The sequence below is a fragment of the Hemitrygon akajei genome, chromosome 12 (assembly GCF_048418815.1).
Source record: "Hemitrygon akajei chromosome 12, sHemAka1.3, whole genome shotgun sequence".
Lineage (NCBI taxonomy): Eukaryota > Metazoa > Chordata > Chondrichthyes > Myliobatiformes > Dasyatidae > Hemitrygon > Hemitrygon akajei.
In genome coordinates, this window is record NC_133135.1 from 87,372,975 (window position 1) to 87,396,815 (window position 23,841).

Genomic DNA, 23,841 nt, shown 5'->3' on the forward strand with positions numbered 1-23,841 from the left:
CTAATAGTCTCATAATTCCCCTTACTCCAAGTAAACACTTTTCTAACTTATCTGTTCCTATCTCTCTGTAATGCTATTATAAAGGAGATAGAATTATGATCACTATCTCCAAAATGCTCTCCCACTGAGAGATCTGACACTGGACCAAGTTCATTTCCCAATACCAAATCAAGTACAGTCTCTCCTCTTGTAGGCTTATCTACATATTGTGTCAAGAAACCTTCCTGAACACACCTAACAAACTCCACCCCATCTAAACCCCTTACTCAGTCTTCAGCATCTGGTCATCATAGTAAGGTCGGCATATATTGGTCAACCCTGATTGCCCTGGAACTCAATGATCTCTCAACAATTTCACAGGGCAGTTAAGATTCAGGCACAGTTAGGAATCAGGTACGGGGTGAACTGGGGGAGGATGGCATTTGTGAGCTAACATAGGTTTTTTGCTGAGGTCTGCTGGGTTCACTGTTGGATAGGTTCTGTAATTTCAGATGCTTTACTGAATTTCAATTCCATAGTTGCCATGGTGGGGTTTAAGCTTCTGTCTCTGGATTGTTAACACAACCCTATTGACTGCAGTGTATCACCCTAAGCCTGTGGTGTATTTGCCTCCCTTTCAACAGTCAACCACGACATCCAAGGCTGGCATCTCTGCTGTGCCATCCATCCAGAGAAGTATATCAGCTCATGGTTTCATTCTTGCTTTTCGGGTCACCCCTGAGTTTCTCCCTGCACTATGACTCAGGATTTCTCTCTGCCACCTTCACTCCTTCAGTGATGTGAAGGTCACCATCCACCCCACTCTCCTCCACTAACTTCCTTCAGTCTTCTGTCTGTCAATCATTCTAAATCCACAATCTGCAGTCTTTCACCATTGATACCAATCCCCTCCTAAATCATTGTGTTGGGTTTAACCAAATCATTTCCTTGTTTAGACTAGGACTAACCATGGGTTAAGCGTAAAAGGTGAATGGTTTACTGGGAACATAAGGGGATCTTCTTCAGTCAGAGTCCCTCCATTTAACCTACACCCTTTCACTTGCCCATCAACTCTCTTCTGATTGATTCTCTACCATCCACCTAAAATAGGGGTAATTACCAGGAGTGAATTAACCCACCAATAAGTGTCTCCAATGAGGGAAGATAGAGAAGCACCTGGGAGAAGCCCATACAGGAGGCTGTGCGAACTCCACACAGACAGTGGTGGAGGTGAGGGTCAAACCCAGTTTGGTGAAGCTGTGAGGAAGCAGCAATAGTACTTAGGCCACGTTAGTGAAACACGTATGTTTGGATAAAGATGAACCTCTGATTTGCCAATTCATGAGCATGCACAACTGGCCTCCCATAATCCATGAAGCCCTCTAGCAAGCAGTTGTATACCCAGAATATTTCTTTAATTCTGCCCTCTGTAAGTCATCAAAATCTGTGAAGTCCATGACCAGACTTGCACCAGGTCCCCGACACCCTTTGCTCAGTACTTCTGTGCTTACTGATCCCATTGGTTCCTGTTCAAGTAGAGCCTTGGATCTGAAATTCTCATCCTGGTTTTCAGATTTCTCCATGGTCTTGTATCCTGTCAATTTTCAGTCTTCTTCACCTCTAAAACTACCCCACCCCACTGAGGTATCTCCACTTCTCCAATTCTGGCTCCTTAGTATTCCTCAAATGTGTTTGGATCATCATTGAAAACTGTCCCTCTAGTTATTCCGAGCACTGTCATTCCTTCCCAAACCTCTCCACTCAACCCCGCCCAGTTACAAAACTGTGCAAAAGAATTAGGGAATTAGGTGCACATTCTCATATATTCTCATTCATTCTCTCTCTCTCTCTCTCCCTCCCTCCCTCCCTCCCTCTCTTCCCCCCCCCCCCCCCATTGACTAATCTTTAGTTATCTGCTTGGAATATAGTCTACCATCAGTTATTTTGTTTGATTTTTCTGTGAGGCATCTTTAGAATTTTTTCCACATAAATGTGCTGTTTCTGTTCTTTTTGTATTCAAGCCCTTTTATGAACTTACCTCTCCCTTGCTCTGTATTCTTTCCTCCAGCAAAATCTGTCTTTGAATCAGTTTGGCTTTGTTCTGTATTCATCCCTCCTTCACCTCAGTTTTGGAGGCCAAGGTTTCTGACATATTGTAGTGGCATGGTGGTCTCTTGTCTCCAGTGGTCACCATTCAATCTTAACCTCTAATGCTGTCTGTGTGGAGTTTGTACATTCTTCAAATGAAAATGTGGTTCTCCCCCAGGTGCCCTGATTTAATTAAATTCTAGAAATGTGTGGGTTAGTGAAGTCATCACTGTGAATTGCTCCTGGTGCATGTATGAGTGGTGAAATCAGTGTGAAGGAGAGGAGAGGAAAGAAAGTTATGGGAATGTGCAGAGAAATAATCCTTAGGATTAGTGTAAAACAGGATGCTTGGAGATGGGTAAAATTTGATGGACTGAAGAACCATATCTCTCAGATGCTGGAATTCATCTCTTCCCTTAACATGCTTCCTCAAACCAATCAATTTGCTAAGGTTTCAAATATTGATGGTGTTCAGAGCCTTAAATATTCTTAAATTAAGGCTAGTTAATACTCTGTTCATGGTTTTTCAGAAAGCCAATAGTACAGAAGCAACAAAAAATGAGAGTTTATTCCAGATCTTTAGCTGGTACCTAAAAGCTATCTTCATTGGTAACAGTTTAATATATTCCTTTTCTTTCTCCAGTCTGAGGCTGTCACCTGCACATGAGCCAAGCAGCTCACTGGTGGTTTTAGAGTGGGACCATACTGAACCTGCGATTGGGGTGAAGATTGTAGACTATCTCATCAGCTTGGAAAAGGTCACCATCACGGACCGAGCAGAAATGTCTAAGGTAGAGACAGGTGAGTGTGAACCAAATTTTGCTTGAAACAGCGGAGGTGGAATACTGAGAGCATGGACACTGTCCAGTACAGTTGAGAGTGGAGTGGGATGAAATTCTTTAAGAAAGAATGGCTTGAATTACAAGTGTTTGCCTGAGAAACAGGCAACTAATGCCCGAATGTCTTGATTTTATAGGGAGCATCCTTAATAGCCCTGTCACCCATAAGTTAGATTAAATCCAACACTACCTGATTCTATTATATTGTCTTTCCCTTCAAATATACAATAGAAAATAACGAGTCAAGAAAAGGAGCAGCTGTTTTATCTATAATTCTGAATTTTGAAGAAAGAATTAAATATCAGAGATGAAAAAAGTTTCATAACATTAAAGGCAGAGGATTATGTGCATTTATCATTCAACCTTCTCACTCATCGTCTTTTTTAACTAAAGTGATAAAATTACACCATTTTCATTTTCATTAAAAAATCTTCTATGGACTTTTATCTTCTGCTTAATGTTTGGAAACTGTCTCTTGTGCCTCAGAGCTTAAGTGGTGTTAAACTTAAATGAGAATCGATCCAAAGCAGGCCAGTTCTGATGAATGATGACTCATGCCTTGAAGAAACCACCTGGCTTTACAAATATTGAAGATATATTGAAATTAGTTCTGCTTCTTCTTTCACTTCCTCCTTCATCTGTGGATGCGAGCTGCATCCATATGAGGAGAGAAACTCTGAAATTAAATCAACTGTTGATGCAATAGTTAGATGTTGGAATTGTCACGCTTAAACATCTTGAAAGATTACATAGTGCAGGCATCAGGGGTACTGCATGAAGGATTTACATCAGATGTCTGAAACTACAAATAAATGTAAAGGGAATATACAGCAGATTTAACAGTGTTTGTAAAGAGGGGAAAGGCAATGTTTCAAAGCTGAAAGTTAAGAACTGATGTTGTAGTTAATCATTGGAACAACTAGTAATGGAATGAAAGTTAACGAAGTAACCCAATTAGTTTCAGCATTGCCTTCACACATCCCCCTCCGATGTATCCTATGAATGCTGTAGCCTGATCCACTAGAGTGGTGACATGCAAACTATACATGCAATTTGCCACCTGATAAACTCCCAGTCTCAGTCACTGACATCCTCCCAAGCAAGGGCCATTTGAAATTGAAATCAGTGAAGTAACCACCCTTGATCATCTGGCTGTGACTTCCTGAAGCTCACTGTTGAGATTAATTGACTGATTGTGAAAATTAGCTTCTACTCCAGGCCTTGTCTATTAAACTCTTACATCAGTAAAAAGGAAAGCAGTTACTTCATATGAATGTTGCCTCGCCTTTCGCACAGATTTCTTCTGTCTTTCTCTGCTTAAACCTGATATTCTTTCCTGTATAAGATACTTTTTATCACTCTTTTATTTTCCCTCCATGTTTTTCTTTCTTCATTGCTCCTGTACTTATATTTTATTCCCCTCCTCTTGATTTCACTTTCCACTTTTTTCCTTTACCTTCACCAGTTTTTTTCTACTCTCTGTATTTACTTCCATAGTTTTCTTTACATCTGTGTGCCAGTGCCCCTCTCTTTCCTGTGTACTGATGCCCCCCCCAGTGTCTGTGTTCTCTGCCTCCCCTGAATCGATGTCCCTTCCCTCCTCTCTTGTAGTCCTCCCTTCTTCCTTTATTCCTTTCTCACTCGTTCATCATTCTTCATGGCCCACCTTCAATTGTCTATGCTGTCTTACATATCAGTTAGAAAGTGGATTTATTCAGTCAAACATGTCTCACTCTCTTCAAACGCAGTATTCACTTTAAAGAGACTTAAAACAAATTTCATGTCACACGCTGGTGATAATAAACCTGATTCTGACTTCAGCAATCTTTATTGTGCATTTGCACATCTGATAACTGGTATCAGCTGTAATGATCTTAATAGTTTAAGTGGTTGTTTGTTAATAAAGTGAAGTATTTTCAATTGTAATCTCTTTAAGGACATTTTTTTTGCACATGGTGACGTTGAGCTGCAATGGAGAAGATTCTAGAATAAATTATAACTAGCATTGATTATGCTTTAATGAGTAATTGGACATCTCTTTAATGTGAGTTTTAATTATTTCTAAATTGGTCATTAGTGATTCCCCAGGGTGAATAGAGAATGATTTCTGCTATCCCGTGGCTTAGCTCTGTAATATTTATAACCCTTTCAGAGACTAAGCCATATTTCAACCTGGTTTTCATCCAGCACATTGATAGGAGATCTCACATGAAATTAATTGGGATAGACTCACTCCATTTTTAACGCATAGAGTCAGCTCCAAAGAAGGACAGTTGGAACATAATCAACTATATAAAATATTGAACAGGGACAGATGGAATAAAATCACAATATTGCTTGGAATAAAGGAAGAAAGTGAAGAAAGGGATGTGAATTTAGAGAAAGCTTTTATAATTTAGTAGCAACAACAGACATTTACTATTCTTGGTAGTGGAGGTACAGTAGATACATTGAGATCTTTCAAAATATAGTTGGATGACTTCAAATTCAGATTCAGTTTATTGTCATTTAGAAACCACAAATGCAATGCAGTTAAAAAAATGAGACAACATTCCTCCAGAATGATATCACAAAAGCATATGACAAAACAGACTACACTAGAAAATCCACATAACGTTTGGAAATCCCCAATCCAGAGTCCGGAGAGGCTGCTGCCTGGAGAGACTTGATGAAGAAGTTAGAATAGGAATAGATTGCAGTGATACTTGAGTCTTGATGGATAAGATTTTCACTAACCCAGTTTATGGAAGTTCAGAGTCAAAGAGAAATTAGGAAAACCTTCAGCCCACTGAGTTTCACAGACCAATCACCAATCTCAGTAGGTACGCAGTGTACAACCCTGAAATTTGACTTCCCCACAGATAGTCATGAAATAAAGAAGAACCATGGAACCAGCTTGTCCAAAGAACAACATCAAGCATCAAAACCCCTCCCCGTCCCCACACACACAAAAAAATTGCACAGACAGCAACAAACAAAATGAGCAAAAACACTGAATATAAAACACAAAATCAAAAGGCACATTTCAGTTCAATTCAGCTCAATGCTCATTGTCTACAGCCCATCCAATTCAAAACTCACTCAAAAGTAGTGACAAAAAAGAGTGACCACATCTAGAATTATAAATTAGAACACATCGTAAACCTGAATTAGAGTTTAAATCTACAATCCATGTCAATTAATCCTTGCTCCGACACCATCCACTGGCAGCATCGAGGGAGAGAGGGACCCTCCTCCTGCAGCAGTGAGCAAGCAGCTGGGTAGACAGTGATGGACACTTGCTTGCCTTCAGCATCTGTCTCAATGATTTCAATTTTCCTCAGACCTTTAATCAGCAAGATCAGCTTACTGTCAGATATGATAGCAAGATGGTGAAGAAGTGCCACCTAATCTGGAGATGTTCAATGCTGACAGTAATGTTGAAATAGGAAAGCATACCAGGCCCCTTTTCTGTAAGAAAATCTGCTTCAATGACATGATGTGAATGTTGACATGACATTGGGGAAACTTGGTTCCTGGGCATGCTGGTGCAGATCTTGCATATTGAGTAAACTGCTAAATTCATATTTCAATAACCCCATCTCCATTTATGAAAGCAAACAATATTTAAAGAGGTTATTAAATCGTGTTGGCAATTCTTATTTCTCACTCCTCTTTGTAAAAATAGTCTTCTTTACAGTACTCATTCTGACTGAAGCATGAAACATAAATTATTCTAGGTCTTTTTTAGTGATTCCGTTTTTGATCCATTTACTCAGGTCTCTCTATCCTCTGACAGATAGTCTATTCTTTGTGAAAGTGCGGATAACATCTGGTCTTCACATGGATTTATTAAAGATCTGAGAAAAAACAGAACATCAGGTAGCAGCAGGGGTTACCAATGAAGTCGGATGCTGCTGACTTATTGCAAAATGATTTGCAATTGACATGCATCGTATCCCTACAGTCATATTTAGTTGACCTTGGATATATATAAGCAAAGACTGCTGAAGTAAAGCAGCTCATGTTCTCTTTGCTATGCATCCTGTTCACATCTTTCTGCAATAGTCTCAGCCCTCCCTTGTGTGTATTCATTCAGTTATTCCCCCAGTACAGCTGCTAATGACATTGCATCTACAGGCCGTGATTTGATATACGCACGCTGCAAACTGTTTCTGACCTCAAGGTAGTCCAATCCTGGTGCACCACTCTGAAAATCTTCCATAAGTCACGTGACTTTCCTGCCTTGCTCCTTAATTAATCTACATTAGTTATTCTCAGCCTCTGTTGTTTAATGAGCACAAGTACATAATCCTTTCATTAGTAAGTTAATTATACAAATCTCCTCACTGTTGGGCTCATTTATCTTTTAATAATAATAATTTCAGATGTCCTGTCAATTAATTGAAATAAGTCTGAGACAAGACGATTAATTAAATGTTCCAGCAGCAATGATTTATGCAGGAAGGAATGTGTTGGTGCTGGAATTGTGTTGAAAAGGTAAAACTGAAACAAGAGCCTCGTTGCTTCTGTTCCAATGCAGTCTGAGGCCTTCAAAATCTGATAGACAAGGTTCAAATTTCAAAGTGATTTTACTATCGAAGTACATATATGTCACCATATACTACCTTGAGATTCATTTTCTTGTGGGCATTCACAGAAAATACAAAGAAACACAATGGAATCAATGAAAAACCACACACCAATGTGCAAGAGACAACAAACTGTGCAAATACTGAAACAAAAAAAAAGCAGCAATAAGTGTCAAGATCCTGTGTTGAAGAGTTCTTAAAAGTGCGTCTATAGATTCTGGGAAGAGTTCAACGATGGGGTTCAGAGTATTTAGGAGAGGCAGCATTTGTGGTGAATTGTCTGCTCCCCTATACCCTCATCATAAATCCAACCATTTTGTGCTCTTTTGGGTTTTCCAACCCATCTTCACAAGAGCTGGGAAAGACGGTTAGCCAGCTATCCAACTGTGAAGTCCACAACACATGAAGCCAAACATCGCTGTATGATGTGATAACAAGAGCACCTAAATGGAGCCCAGAGCTGATCAAACACATATGTATCATGCCAATTGTAGCATCTTCTATGCCTTTCCAATTGAAATCAAGGCAACTTAAAAATTAAACCCAAAGTGTGTTGAGACTTCATGAAAGTTTGATATATCTAAGTATTTAAACCATAAGACACAGGAGCACAATTAGGTCAATTGACCCATTGAGTCTTCTCCATCATTCAGTCATGGCCGTTCCATTATTCCCCTCCTCAACCCCATTTCCCGACCTTCTTCCCATAACCATTGATGTCATGTTCAATCAAGAACCTATCAATCTCTGCCTTAAATACACCCAACAACCTAGTCTCTATAGCTGCATGTGGTAATAAATTCCACAAATTCATTACCCTCGGACTAAAGAAATTTCTCCGCATCTCTGTTTTAAATGGATGTCCCTGTATCCTGAGGCTGTACTCACTTGTCCTAGAGTCTACCACCATGGGAAACATCCTTTCCACATCTACTCTGTCTCGGCCTTTCAGCATTCAGAAGGTTTTAATGACGTCCTCCTTCATCCTTCTAAATTCCAACAAATACAAACCCAGAATCATCAAAGTATGGTAACCTTTTTATTCCTCGAATCATCCTTGTAAAGCTCCTTTGGACCCTCTCCGATGCCAGCACATCTTTTCTTAGATGAGGAGTCCAAAAACTGTACACAGTACTCAAGGTGAGGCCTCACCAGTGGCTTATAAAGCCTCAGCATCACATCCCTGCTCTTGTATACAAGACTTCTTGAAATTGATGCTGACAGTGCTTTTACCTTCCTCACCACCAACTCAACCTGCAAGTTAACCCTTTAGGGTGTTCTGCACGAGGACTACCAATTCCCTTTGCAGCTCAGATTTTTAGATCTTCTCCCCATTTAGAAAAAAGTCTTCACATTTATTTCTACTACCAAAGTGTATGACCATGAATTTTTGAACATTGTATTTCATTTGCCATGCTTCTAATCTGTCTAAGTCCTTCTGCAGCCGACCTGTTTCCTCAACACTACCTGTTTCCACCAATCTTCGTATCATCTGCAAACTTGGCAACAAAGCCATCTATTCCATCATCTAAATCATTAATATACAGCATGAAAAGAAGCGGTTCCAACCTCATCTTTAACAATTGACTCCAACATCTTCCCAACCACTGAAGTCAGGCTAAACGGTCTATAATTTCCTTTCTTAAAGAGTGGAGTGACATACTATTAAGTGAGTTATAGAGAGTTCTTTCAAATAGGTAGGTCTTCCCTCACTTTCAATTAAACTTCAGACTTTTTTTCTCTAACAGAGATCCTGCTACTTACAAGGAATATGCTGTTCTGACTACAGTGCAATGACCAAATGTGTGATCATGGGACAGTGCTACATTTGGCAAAGCCGGGTACAGATGTCAGAACACAGAGTGTACAATAGAACTTTGTGTTCTGACTTTTAATACTCTTGGCATTAATCTGGGCACAGTAACATTGTGCAGTTTGTAAAAATTTGAGACAATTTACACTTCTTTTTGGTGCTCTTTTTACTGTATTTTGAATTTAACTTGGGTTGTGGCTTATGAATGAATCTATTGAAATGCCCTGGGACAGTTCTGCTTATATCTTTTGACTGGGCTTTGTTCCTTTCTGTAGATTGGTTCTTAAAGTTGTTCCTGCTAGAGATTCTTTTCCCCTGTCATTGAAAATGCCCAGTTTTTTTTATCAGAAGATAAAAAGAAAAATCAAAGTAGGACAGTTGAAAATAATACTTACTCCTTCGTTCGATGCGTGCTGTGTTGTATGATGTAGGCAGGCACGCTCTTTCAAATACCATGATTGTTCTAGACACATTTTTCGACAGAAGTGGTTTGCCGTTGCCTTCTCCTGGATAGTGTTTTTACAAGACAGGTGACCCTCAACCATTATCAATACTCATCAGAGATTGTCTGCCTGGCATCCATGGTCGTGTAACCAGGACTTATGATGTGCACCAGCTTGCTCATATGACTAACCACCACCCACTCCCGTGGCTTCTCGTGACCCTGATTGGTCTGGGGGGGTGGGGTGACCAGTAGGTTAGCAGAGGGAAGGAGTGCCTTACACCTCCTTTGGTAGAGTAGCATCTCCACTCTGACACCTACCATTACTAAACTACAAATGAGAAACTTTTGTAACAGAGCAGTCAGCATGTATATAGAAAATAAGAAGGTTGAATGTGAGCTTTGATAAACAAATTCTTTGATAAAGAAGTTCTCTTTGCAAATGCTGCAAGAGCAAGTGTTTCATCCTGTTATTTTAGGTCTTGCAGCACACTCTAGTGAACTAACTCCTCAATTACATCTGGAAGTGGCATAACTAAAGCAGCCATTCTTGTAGCATGGGCTATGTAATATGTGAATTACATCCTACACTGTGAGCTTCTGCCTGAACATTCAATATCTCAATAAGTTGATATCCAAGACTTCCTCTGAGGACAACCTGAGTACAATTCATCCACCTGAAGATTTTGTTAAACATTTTGGGTGACATTATTGAAGCTGCCAATGTGATACAGATTTCCTGGGGACTTTGTAAACTCAAATCACTGGGGATAACACCACACATGCTGTTTTAGCCATTGGTCCATCTCAGTCACTTCTCTCCTCTTTCTTGATCTCTCGGTCTCCATCTCTGGAGACAGACTATCCACTGACATCTTCTACAAACCCACTGACTCCCATAACTATCTTGACTATACCTCTTCCCACCCTGCCCAATGCAAAAATGCCATTCCTTAATCCCAGTTCCTCCGTCTCTGCTGCATCTGCTCCCAGGATGAGGCTTTCCGTTCCAGGACTTCTCAAATGTCCTCTTTCTTTCAGGATCGTGGTTTCCCTTCTGGCGTCATCAAAGATTCCCTCACCGGCATCTCCTCCACTTCCCGCACTTCAGCCCTCAACCCATCCTCCCGTTACCACAACAGGGACAGGGTTCCCCTTGTCCTCACCTACCACCACACCAGCCTCCGGATCCAACATATTATCCTCTGCAACTTCATCCACCTTCAACAGAACCCCACCACCGAGCACATCTTTCCCTCCCTGCCCCTCTCAGCTTTTCGCAGGGATCGTTCCCTCCACAACTACCTGGTCCACACGTCCCTCCCCACAGAACTCCCACCTGGCACTTATCCCTGCAAGCGCAAATGCTACACCTGTCCCCACACCTCCCCCCTTACCATCATTCCGGGCCCCAGACAGTCCTTCCAGGTGAGGCAACACTTCACCTGCGAGTCTGCTAGAGTCGCCTATTGCATCCAGTGCTCCTGGTGCAGCCTCCTCTACATCGGCGAGACCCGACGCAGATTGGGGGACCGCTTCGTCGAGCACCTCCGCTCCATCCGCCACAACAGACAGGATCTCCCGGTTGCCACCCACTTCAACTCTGCCTCTCATTCCCATCTAGATATGTCCATACATGGCCTCCTCTACTGCCATGATGAGGCCAAACTCAGGTTGGAGGAGCAACACCTCATCTACCGTCTGGGTAGCTTCCAGCCTCATTGAATTCTCCAATTTCCGGTAATTCCCTCCCCCTCCCCCTTCCCCTTCCCCTATCCCAGGTCCCTCTCTGCCTCTCTCCCCTTTCAACTTTCTGCTTCTTTATCTCTACAGTTCTTTCATGCTTATCCCCTCCCCATCCCCCCTTTATCTTTCCTCTGATTGGTTTTCCACCTGGCGCCTCTAGGCCCTACCCACTCCCCTATCTCTATTACTGGGCTTCTCTTCCCCCTCATTCCTGATAAAGGGTCTCGGCCTGAAAAGTTGGCTACTCTTTTCTCACGGATGCTGCCTGACCTGCTGAGTTCTTCCAGCGCTGTGTTCGTATTCTTTGATCCACAGCATCTGCAGTTGTATTTTTCTGTTTCAGCCATTTCTTCTTTTCTTAAGTCCACTCTTTTGTGGCCTCATTGGTAGTTAATGAGACCAAAGTTGAACCTTCAGTCTCGTCTGACAATGGGGCAGGAAGGAGCTGATGATGTAGTTTGTGAAGTGGTGTGCTCTTTCTGCCACTTACCGTACATGTGGTCTCTCTGTGCTTCCAATGCTTGAGATTCTTAACACCATGCCAAATCCAATTTCTCCACTTTGAACAGCCACGGGCCAGAAGTCAGTGGAGATGTTGTGCTATGTCAAAACTGGCTTTCACCATATCCTTAAATATTTTTTTCTGTCTGGATGATAATCTGTTCCCATGCCAGAGTTTAGAACTGTGTCTGTTTTAAAAATATGCAAGTGACGTGACCTGCCGGACATAGCTAACTGAATCTTACAAGGGTCCCGTTACTGGTTCATATTTGACACATTAGTAGATCTGCTGGAATTCTTTGAGGAAATAACAGACGGAATGGACAGTGGACAATCATTGGAAGCTGTTCACCTGGATTTTCAGAAGGCCTCATGCCATACATGAGACTGCCTAACAAGATGAGAGCCCATTGTATTACAGGAAATTTACAAGCACGGGTAGCAAATTGGCTGACTGGCATGAGGCAAAGAATGGGAATAACGGGGGCTTTTTCTGGTTGGCTGCCAATGACAAATGGTGTTTCAAGGGTTCAGTGTTGGGACCCCTTTCACATTATAAGTCAGTGATTTAGATGATGGAATTGATGGCTTTGTGACCAAGTTTGCAGACAATAGGTGGAGGGGCATCTGCAGAAGGACTTAGACAGATTAGGAGAATGGGCAAAGAAGTGGCAGCTGGAATATAATATGGGGAAGCATATGGACATGCACTTTAGTAGAAGGAATCGGGGCATAGATAATTTTCTAAATAAAGAGAAAATTTAGAATTCAGAGGTGCCAAGTGATTGAAATCCTCGTGCAGGATTCCCTGAAGGTTAACATGAAGGTTGAGTCAGTGATGAGGAAGGCAAATGCAATGTTAGTATTCATTTCAAGGGGACTAGAATACAAAAACAAGGATGTAATGCTGAGGATTTAAAAGGCATTGATCAGGCCACACATGAAGTATACCTTATGAGAATAGGTTGAGTGAACTTGGCCTTTTCTCCTTGGAGAAACGTAGGATGAGAGGTGGCCTGATAGAGGTGTATAAGATAATGAAAGGTATTGATCGTATGGATACTCAGAGGCTTTTCCCAGGGCTGAAATGGCTAACACGAGAGGGCACAGTTTTAAGGTGCTGGGGAGTAGGTACAGGGGAGATGTCAGGGGTAAGTTTTTTACGCAGAGAGTGATGAGTGTGTGGAATGGACTGCTGGTGCCAATGGTAGAGGTGGAAACAATAGCGTCTTTTAAGACTTTTAAGGGCATGGCCCTTACCTTGTCCTCTCACTGGAGTGTTGCAATGATTTTATAAGTTCATGCGAGGAAAATATGCGCCGTGTGTTTAATATTAAATTTGTTAGATAAACCCTTTCAGAAACGTAATTGAGTGTATTAGCCACTTATAAGTGACTCATGTCACCTATATCACCTATATTCCGGTCGTGATTAACACCCCCACCACCGCCCCCCCCCCCCCCCCAGTCGGCTGGTCAGCAAGAATATTGTCAATATTAAACTGGTCCATGGTGCAAAAAAGGTTGGTGACCCCTGATTTAGAGTGAAGGTTGAGCAAAGTCGTCAAAGGTTATGGGGAGAAGGCAAGTGAATGAGGTTAGGATATATAATAAATCAGCCATGATGGAAATGGCAGCATTGACTCGATTGGCCAAATGGCCTAATCCTTCTCTCATGTCTTCTGGTATTATAGTCTCATTTGAGGTGGAGCTGAATTTTATCTAATGTCCTCCTCAGTATTATGCCACTCATTTTAATTATGCAGGGTGGAATTAGTTAATACCATCACATTAAGATTTTGAGACTGCGGGAAAGGATTGGCAAAAATTGTTCCCTATTTTGTTATTGGGTTAGTTAAGGGGAAGGGGGAGAGGGTGCAGACATTGCACAGGAATTTTTCTGTGCTAAATATCTTGATGGATTTGGATTAATGTCCTTGGAAATTATTGTTTGCATATTTGAACATTTCCATGTTTGTTTCTTATTTCTCATGTTTTTAATGGTTTAGAAGGAACCGATTTAGCCCATTGGATCTATGCCATTTCTCAGAGCAAATCTCATTTTATACCTTATTTCTCGGTAATCTATTCCTCTGATTTGCAACCATTCCTGCCAAATCACTTGCCTCTCTTTTGCACCCTCTTTCTCTCTCCCTCTCTTCTCCATTCACCCCTCTGCTATTCCATTTTTCTCCTCTCTCACCCCTCTTCTCCCTCTCTGCCCCCACTCATCCATCTCCCTTTTCTCCTTCATTTCTCCCCTCTTCCCTTCCCTCTTCCTCACTCTCTCCCTTTTCCCCCTCACTCTCTCCCCCTTCCCTACCTCTTCTCACCTCCTCTCCCCCTTTCTCTCTCCACCCCCACATCTCTCCCTCCATATACACTCAGTGGCCACTTTATTAGGTACGTCCTCTACCTAATAAAGTGGTCACTGAGTATATGTCCATGGCCTTCAACTATTGTAGCCCTTTCACTTCAAGATACCATATGTTGTGCATTCAGAGATGCTCTTCCTCAGTGGTTATTTGAGTTACTGTTGTCTTCCTGTCAGCTTGAACCAGTCTGCCCATTATCCTCTAACCTCTCTTACTAACAAGGCATGTTTGTCCATAGAACAGCCGCTCGCTGGATTTTTTTTTTTTGCTTCTTGTACCATTTTATGTAAACTCAGAGACTAGTGCATGTGGAAATCTCAGGAATGAACACTTGGGCAAGTTGCCACCATTCCAATCCAAAGTCACTTAGATCTTTCCATTTTCTGATGTTTCATCTGAACAACAGCTGAACATCTTGACCATGTCTAAATGCTTTCGTACATTGAGTTGCTGCCACATGATTGGCTTATTAGATATTTGCATTGACGAACAGGTGTACTCAATGAAGTGGCCAGTCTTGGAGTCCAAAATATCTATATTGCAAGGTACATTCCTTCCTGTTTTGACTCCGTGGGCAGCTTGGATATCTTACTTCTCCCCCCCAGGTGGTCATTAATACAAATAATAAATAATTGAGAGCCCAGGTATGGTTGTTGCACCTCTCCACTAATTACATCCTTCTAGTTTGAGAAGACCAGTTCAATCTGACATTCTGTGCAAATAGCAATCTTCAGTCCATGCCAGCACAGTTACTATACCGCCCTTGCTGAGGTATTGCAATATCAACTGGACAGTCAGCCAAGCTTCATTCAGAAATGACATGAAAGTCAGGGTACAGCCTCCTAGCTCCTTGGGTTTATTGCAATGGCACATCACAGTGAATAAGGAGTAAAACTGAAAAAAATAAAGTGCAATTATCGCATTGTTCTATTCACACAAATAATTATGCACCTATGAGCAAGTGTTTAGTTAAGGTAAATATTATAAGATTCCGACAAGTAAATACTACAGGTAAATAGTATGTATAAACCATTAGCATCTAAATTAGTGTTTAATAAACTCAACAGTAACATTCTATTTCAGCAAAATCAGATTGATAACTTCAGATTAACATCTAAGCAATATGACATCAACCTACAAGCAATGCTTCTGCTGGAATAGAATATTATTTTTGAGTGTCTTAGGTCACTTCTTGTGCAGCCAAGAAATAGTAAGTGGACAAACTGGCAGAGGCCAGAATTTATGTTAGGAGCAAAAGAAGTTTTGAGCTGAAGCCATCCTGTGCTGAGATTGTCAACACTACCCCAAATGCTCCTCCTCATTATGGAGAACAGTCTAACCTGAGAGCGTCTGCCTGACCGAGGATAACTCTGCTGATTAGCATTTGCATTTTTTTGATCAAAAATACTTTGTACATTTATTCATTTCATTATTTTTACATTAAATTGAATGATGTTAGGATTCCACGGTTTCTGCAGAGAGGAGTTTTCCCTTGTACGTGCTTATGCCAATGATCAGAGACAAAGGAATGTGAGGACTGAAAAGGGCATGTGTTTAATTTTTTCTATAACTATTTAGCAATTTTTATGCTACACTGGATCATCAAGTTAACTTCGTGTGATGAATTTGAATATCACACCATGTGTTGCTATAATTTCTAGAATCATAATTAACTTGTCTCCTCACACAGCTCGGTCTGGGGTGCTGTTCCAGTGCTGTTCAGTGAACAGCATTCAAGGGGAAGAGATTAGTTATTTGTGAAGCTCAAGTTGTCTGAAGGATAGGGGGAGAGTTCATGTGCTATAAGCATCAGTACCCTCCACTTGCAAATAAACTGTCCCTGTGCTTTAAAATTCTCAAAGTCATATCCTTTCCACTGGTATAAATAGACCGACCCATAACTCTGTCCAGAAGTCCAGAACTGTGTGGAAAACAGAGGGACATACTGAACTTCCACGTTTCCCAACTGAGTCTGTGCCCAGTTAAACCTGGACCAACTGCAGGAATCTTATAACCATAACAATTACAGCACGGAAACAGGCCATCTCAGCCCTTCTAGTCCATGCAAAACTTGTCATGGAAAAGTGTGTGTAAACAATTGCATATGTACTTCAACCAGTTAAGATATTTTAATTCTATTTTTAATGTATCTGAATGATCATTAGTACTTCCATTGTTTTAATGATAGTCCTATGATAGTTACTCAGTCTTTTCAAATATATTAATGTCAAAGACATTTAAAAACATTAATTTTCCTTGATAGCTTTGACAGCTGGTGGAGCTAAGTTTGGGAACTCGCCAGATGACAAAACCATTTTGTGTGAGTAAATGGCCACGCACAATGCACCAAATTTTATTGAACCAGGTCATTATCACCTGCCATTGGAATACTAAGCACCTGCTGAAGAATAGGGCGAGAGGACCTTTATCTCAGGGTCCCAAAATATCTCTGTGGTGCTCAGCTGATCAGAATTAATTTTTTCTCAGCAGTATTTAGTTCTTACCCTTCTCCATTTCATCAGAAGTTTGCCAATTCTCGTTCAGTTTGTTCCAGGATTCTCACACCTTCAGCTGTGGTGCCTCCAACAACTGAACTTCAGCTCAGACCAACACTATCTGAGGAAAATGAATAGGCAGCTCACCACCCAGCATCTATATAAGAAACTAAAATGGTTCTGATAAATAAACAAGACCTTTAATTCCCTGTGAGTTTTATTTTCTTCAGAAATGCCAGAAGTAATGTCCAGAAAATTGTTTTTTGAATTCTGCATATTCAAGTAAGTAACTCCCACTGTTCAGGTCTCCTACTCTAAGCTCTGTTAAGTCAAGTTGCTGAAGTTTGATGTTCTGAGGTTCCCTCACTCATTTGAAGCCTTTCTGGTGCAACAGGACTGATGTGAATAATTAAATTCACTCAATTGATGAACAATGAAGGTGGCAGCATGCTGCAGTCTCTATTAAGGTCATGACTCAGACAAGCTACTTTTTAGGTCTGAAGGGATGGTTTTCGGGACAGAGATAGGAGTTGGGTTAAGATTAGAGTTTGGGGACAGGGATATAGAGGAATTAGAGGTCAGGCTAGAGTCTAGGCCACTGCTCCGCTCTCCATGTTCAAACACAAGCAACAGGGACTTGTGATGAAAGATGTAGGGCTGGCAGGCCATGAGGACAAAGGCTGGTGGCTCCCCAGGTCAGCAAGTTGTCAGCATGTTCCAGCACCAGAATTCCTTGCAGACAGGAGGCGCAAGGACCAAAGATCCCCTAGGAATGTGAGTCATGAGACCAGAGTTCAAAGCCTAGTGTTCGTCTCCTGTCATCAGTGAGCCTGGAGTTCAGAATCCTCATTCGTCATCATTGATGAGCTCTGGGATCAATACCGAAGTGTGAAGCCCAAGGGTCGATCAGAAGTCTAGAAGTCAAGGTCCGATGGCCGAAGGCTAGTTCCGCAAATTTCTGCAAGTCCGCTGGGGAAATTGAAGGCCCAATGTCTGTAAGTCTAAATCCACTAGAGGCCCAGAGATGGTCTGTCCAGGAGTTAGAGGACTGTGTGTGTGAATGCGTGGGTGGGAGGTAAGGGGCTGTGGTTGTTTTGTTTCTGTGTTCTGTTGTTTTTATTGTTGCAAGTATGGTGAACATGCTTCATTGGCATCAGATTGTGTGATGACACTTGCAGGGTGCCTCCAGCATATTCTTAAGTTGTGTAGGCTGTAAAAACAAAATTATCTCACACACCTGCATCAAAGAGTGATGAGTCTGTGGAATAAGTTGACTCAAGTGACTATGGAGGCCAAGCCATTGGGTATATCAATCAACTCAAACCAAATGGCAGCATGCAGTGAAACTGTGAGTGACTGTCTTGGATGTTTCTTTTGCGATCACGAGACCCTGTTGGAGATTGATTTCCACAGGCCTGATTACCTTGTTCGGTGATGAGACTGTCGGCGAGGTAGTAGTGTCACCTCAGTTGTAGTTAAGACTAGGTCTTAGTCCTCGGGCTTGTGTTGCAGAATGGCATCTGTAGGGAGTGACTCCCCTGGCCTTGCTGCCCTCCATTGGTGGATCAGTAGAATTACAGGCTTGACTGTCAGGAAACATCAATTTGCAGGACTTGTTGCTCAGAAACTTGGTCTAAAAATTTGTTTTCATATGTGACTATGTTCTTTTTTTTCTTTCTCGTTATTTTGAATGCAGGTGTATGTCTTTGCACCTTGTCCCCAGAGGAACACTGGTTCATTCAGCTGTGTTCATGTATGGTTTGAATGACAATTAAACTTGATTTGATTTTGATATAGGGATCCTGTCCAACATCACAGGGAAGCTCCATTTTCTGTTATAATATTTTGATATATGACATCATCTTTGCTATTGATATCTCCTAGATGTGTTGTTATGGCAGACTCATCTTTACAAAGCACCAAAGCTCCTTTAGAATTCAATCACATTCAACTCACATTTATAATATCTACCACTTTAGCATTTACCAAGTGAAGAATTTGACCTTCATTTTTCTCCAATTAAAACATGAATCATTGCAATCAAAATGAGCTGTACAGCTTTTTAAATAATTAATTGGGCTTGTGCATTCAGGGTGATGTATGCAATGTGATTCATTGACTTGAAGCTCCATTGTTTCAGCTGAGAATGGAGTCTGTGTTTATCCTTTCCCTCAACAATACCAAGATAAAAATTAGATTATCTGATCACCCTTATTCTGCTGTTTAAGGCACAATTCTCTGGACAAATTTCTCAGTTTACAAAAATGACTCTACCTCGAGAAATGGCTTTATTTGCTGCAGTCCACTCTGGACTGTTCATGAAAGACAACAGTTGTGTGTTTGTTCTTGTACTGAGGAGACAGTCAGGCGGTGTTGGTTTGTCCTTCACTACCTTGCATCCTGCTGGCCCAGTAGAGCTTGCTTGTTCTGAGTGCTCACAGCCAGTGCGGGTTTATCATGTTGTCCAACACATTTATCACCAGCTTAATTTTCCATCACCTCCCTCATCCCTAATGAGCCAATGCAGCAACTGAGAGGTAGGAAAATTCTTTAGAGTCATAGGGTCATAGAGTCATAGAAATATTTGTCCTATTTCCAGGTGAAAAAATTTGTACTATGCAATTGTGAATCCCTGATAATGTAAAGCACTCAACGCTCAATGAATTGTCAATGGGCACCCAGGTGAAACCCTGAATGGCTGATGCCTAGAGTATTGCCTCCTGGCAGGGAAGGGAGTCAGACAAAGGGGAAGGAAAGTGATAAGTAAAAACAAGTTAAGAAATAGAGGTATTGTTGCAAATTCCTGGCCTAATTAGTATCAATACAGCAATCAAGCTGCACATTCCTTTCCAGACAGTACAATTTTTTTGGAATAACACCATGTAGTTTTAGGAAGTTTCCCAGATGTGAAAGACTCCTCTCCTTCTGTTTTCACTTCCCCAAATCACACTCAAGCCTGCTGTGAAAACAGCCAGCTGCAGCTGAGTGATCTCAAAGTTCAATGTAAATCTTTTATTGAAGTATATATACAAATGTTTGTATGTCACCATATACAACCCTGAGATTCATTTTCTTAATAACTCTACAGAACAATAACAATCGCACAATCAACTAGGACATTCAACCAAGACAACAAACTGTACAAATACAAAAAGGAAATAAATGGTAATAATAATAATAAATAAGTAATAAATATCAAAAACATGAGATGAAGCGTCCTTAAAAGAGAATCCGTTGGATGTGGGATCATTTCAATGATGGGGCAGTGAAATTGTGTGAAATTATCCCTTTTGGTTCAAGAATCTGATAGTTGAGGGGTAATAATTGTTCCTGATCCTGGTGGTTGTGAATCCTGAGGCTCCAGTACCTTTTTCCTGATGGCAGCAGTGAGTAGAGTCCTGGATAGGGCAGTGGGGGTGTCACTGGTGATGGATGCTGCTTTCCTCCAACAGTATTTCATGTAGATGTGCTGAATGTTGAGGAGGGCTTTATCCGTGATGAACTTGGCTGTATCCAGTACTTCTTGTAGGATTTTCCATTCAAGGGCATTGGTGTTTCCATACCAGGCCATGATGCAGCCAGTCAATATACTCTCCGTTACACATCTATAGAAGTTGGTCAAAGTTTTATATGTCATGCTGAATCTTTGCAAACTCTTAATGAAGTAAGACTATAAGACCATAAGATACAGGAGCAGAAGTAGGACCATTCGGCCCATCAAGTCTGCTCAGCCATTCAATCATGGACTGATCCTATTCTTCCAGTCAACTCTACTCCCCTGCCTTCTCCCTATATCCTTTGATGCCCTGGCTAATCAAGTACCTATCCATCTCTGCCTTAAATACACCCAATGATTCGGCCTCCACAGCCTCTCATGGCAACAAATTCCACAGATTTACCACCCTCTGACTAAAGTAATTTCTCCACAACTCTGTTTTAAATGGACGTCCTTCAATCCTGAAGTCATGCCCTCTTGTCCTAGACTCCCCTACCATGGGAAATAACTTTGCCATATCTAATCTGTTCAAGCCTTTTAACATTCAGAATGTTTCTATGAGATCCCCCCCCCCCTTTCTCCTGAACTCCAGGGAATACAGTCCAAGAGCTGCCAGATGTTCCTCATACGGTAACCCTTTCATTCCTGGAATCATTCTTGTGAATCTTCTCTGAACCCTCTCCAATGTCAGTATAACCTTTCTAAAATAAGGAGCCCAAAATTGCACACACTACTCCAAGTGTGGTCTCATGAGTACCTTATAGAGCCGCAACATCACATCCCTGCTCTTATATTCTATACCTTTAGAAATGAATGCCAAATTTGCATTTGCCTTCTTCACTACTGACTCAACCTGGAGGTTAACCTTTAGGGTATCCTGCACAAGGACTCCCAAGTCCCTTTGCATGTCTGCATTTTGATTTCTCTCCCCATCTAAATAATACTCTGCCCATTTATTTCTTCCACCAAAGTGCATGACATACACTTTCCAACATTGTATTTCATTTGCCACTTCTTTGCCCATTCCCCTAAACTATCTAAGTCTCTCTGTTTCCTCAACACCACCCACTCCACCACCTATCTTTGCATCATTGGTAAATTTAGCCACAAATCTATTAATCCCATAGTCCAAATCATCGACATATGTCGTAAAAAGCAGCAGTCCAACACCAACCCCTGCAGAACTCCACGGGTAACCGGCAACCAGCCAGAATAGGATCCTTTTATTCCCACTCTCTGTTTTCTGCCAATCAGCCAATACTCCACGCATGCTAGTAACTTCCCTATTAGTCATGGGCTCTTATCTTGCTGAGCAGCCTCATGTGCAGCACCTTATCAAAGGCCTTCTGAAATTCCATGTAAACCATCTACTGCATCTCTTTTGTCTACCCTGTTTGTAATTTCCTCAAAAAATCACAGTAGAGTTGTCAGGCAGGATTTTCCTTTCAGAAAACCATGCTGGCTTAGGCCTATCTTGTCATGTGCCTCCAGGTACTCCGTGATCTCATCCCTAACAATCGATTCCAACAACTTCCCAACCACTGATGTCAGGCTAACAGGTCTATAGTTTCCTTTCTGCTGCCTCCCAGCCTTCAATAGTGAGTAACATTTGCAATTTTCCAGACATCTTGTACAATGCCAGAATCTATTGATTCTTAAAAAATCATTGTTAATGTCTCCGCAGTCTCTCCAGCTAATTACTTCAGAACCCAAGAGTGCATTCCATCAGGTCCAGGAGATTTATCCACCATCAGACCATTAAACTTCCTGAGCACCTTCTCAGTTGTAATTTTCACTGCACATACTTCACTCCCCTGACACTCTTGAATGTCTGGTATACTGCAGATGTCTTCTACTGTGAAGATTGATGCAAAATATGCATTCAGTTCCTCTGCAATCTCTCAGTCTCTCATTACAATATCTCCATCTTCATTTTCTATTGGTCCTATATCTACCCTCGACTCTCTTTTACCCTTTAGATAATTAAAAAAGCTTTTAGTATCTTCTTTGATATTAGTCACCGGCTTCCTTTCATAATTCATCTTTTCCTTCCTAATGACCTTCTTAGTTTCTTTCTGCAAGTTTTTAAAAGCTTTCCAATCCTCTATCTTCCCACTAGCTTTGTCTTCCTTGTATGCCCTCTCGTTTGCTTTTACTTTGGCTCTGACTTCACTTGTCAGCTATGGTAGGGTCCTTCTTCCATTTGAAAATTTCTTCTTATTTGGAATATATCTGTCTTGCACTTCACTTTTCACAGAAACAACAGCCATAGCTCCTCTGCTGTCCTTCCTGTCCCTTTCCAGTCAACTTTGGCCAATTCCCCTCTCACGCCATTGTAATTTCCTTTATTCCACTGAAATGCCATCACATTGGATTTTAATTTCTCCTTCTCAAATTTCAAAGTGAACTTGATCATATTGTGATTACTGTTTCCTAAGTGTTCCTTAACCTTAAGCTCACTTATCGCCTCCGGCTCACTACACAACACCCAAACCAGCACAACTGATCCCCTAGTGGGCCCAACAATGAGCAAGTAAAGGTGCTGTTGTGCTTTGTTCATAATTGCATTTATGTGCTGGGCCCAGGATAGTTCCTCTGAAATAATAACACTAAGGAATTTGAAGTTGCTGACGCTCTGCAACTCTGATCCTCCAATGAGAACTGGCTTATGGGCCTCTGGTTTCCTTCTCCTAAATTCAATCTTTAGCTCCTTAGTGTTGTTGACTTTGAGTAAGAGGTTTTGTTATGACAGCACTCAGCCAGATTTTCAGTCTGGAGGCTTTGAAGTCTGTGCAGAGGGATTACATGCAGATAATTGCAGAACTCAAGCCTTGTGAGTCACCTGAATCTTCAGTCTTGCTGTGTGAGTCAAGCGAATTTGGAGCAAGCAGTTTTCCACTGAGAGATGTGGGGGAGTCTGGCATGACTCTGACCAACTCCTGTGCTTTGCTACAATGAAGGTTACTCAGGGCTTTACTGAGCTGGGGTGTGACTGCACCCACAGAGGTGTTTCTCTTTCATGCCTACTGACTTCAATGTCACACTCAGTCAAATGCTGCCATGACATTAAAGAGGAGGTCACTCACTCGGAGAATTCAACTCATGCTCCATGATTGGATGGATTGAAGTCCAGAGCTGATTGGTCTTTGCAAAATCCAGACTGGACAAAGCTGGTTGGATGTGGTCACAAATGCTTCGTCCATGCTCCAGCATTGTCAGCTGTTGCTTGTAACCATTCTTCCTATCCTTGTTACCTCTTCACTTGGCAACTCAGATGCTCACATTAACATCCCAGTATATTGTTATCCAGAACTCATGTCCTAACTCACACCTCAATCTTCTTCACCTATCACCTAATGCTGACAGACTGATGTTGAAAACAATGCCCCTCACTCTACGCTCCAAAAGTTACTTTGGTGAAGAAGCATTGACTTGACATCCTCCCAATCTATCCAATCTTCCTTATATCTACAGCCTTCCATTCAGATGCTTCTTTA

General features: G+C 41.5%; 1 protein-coding gene across 1 annotated transcript in view; it reads left to right on the forward strand.

Moving 5' to 3' along the window:
- astn1 (astrotactin 1) overlaps positions 1-23,841 on the forward strand; it is a 2,716,024-nt gene that overhangs the window by 2,571,461 nt on the left and 120,722 nt on the right. Inside the window, exon 19 of the mRNA XM_073063618.1 lies at positions 2,711-2,868. Coding sequence (XP_072919719.1) covers positions 2,711-2,868 — 158 coding nt within the window. The remainder of the gene's footprint in view (positions 1-2,710; positions 2,869-23,841) is intronic.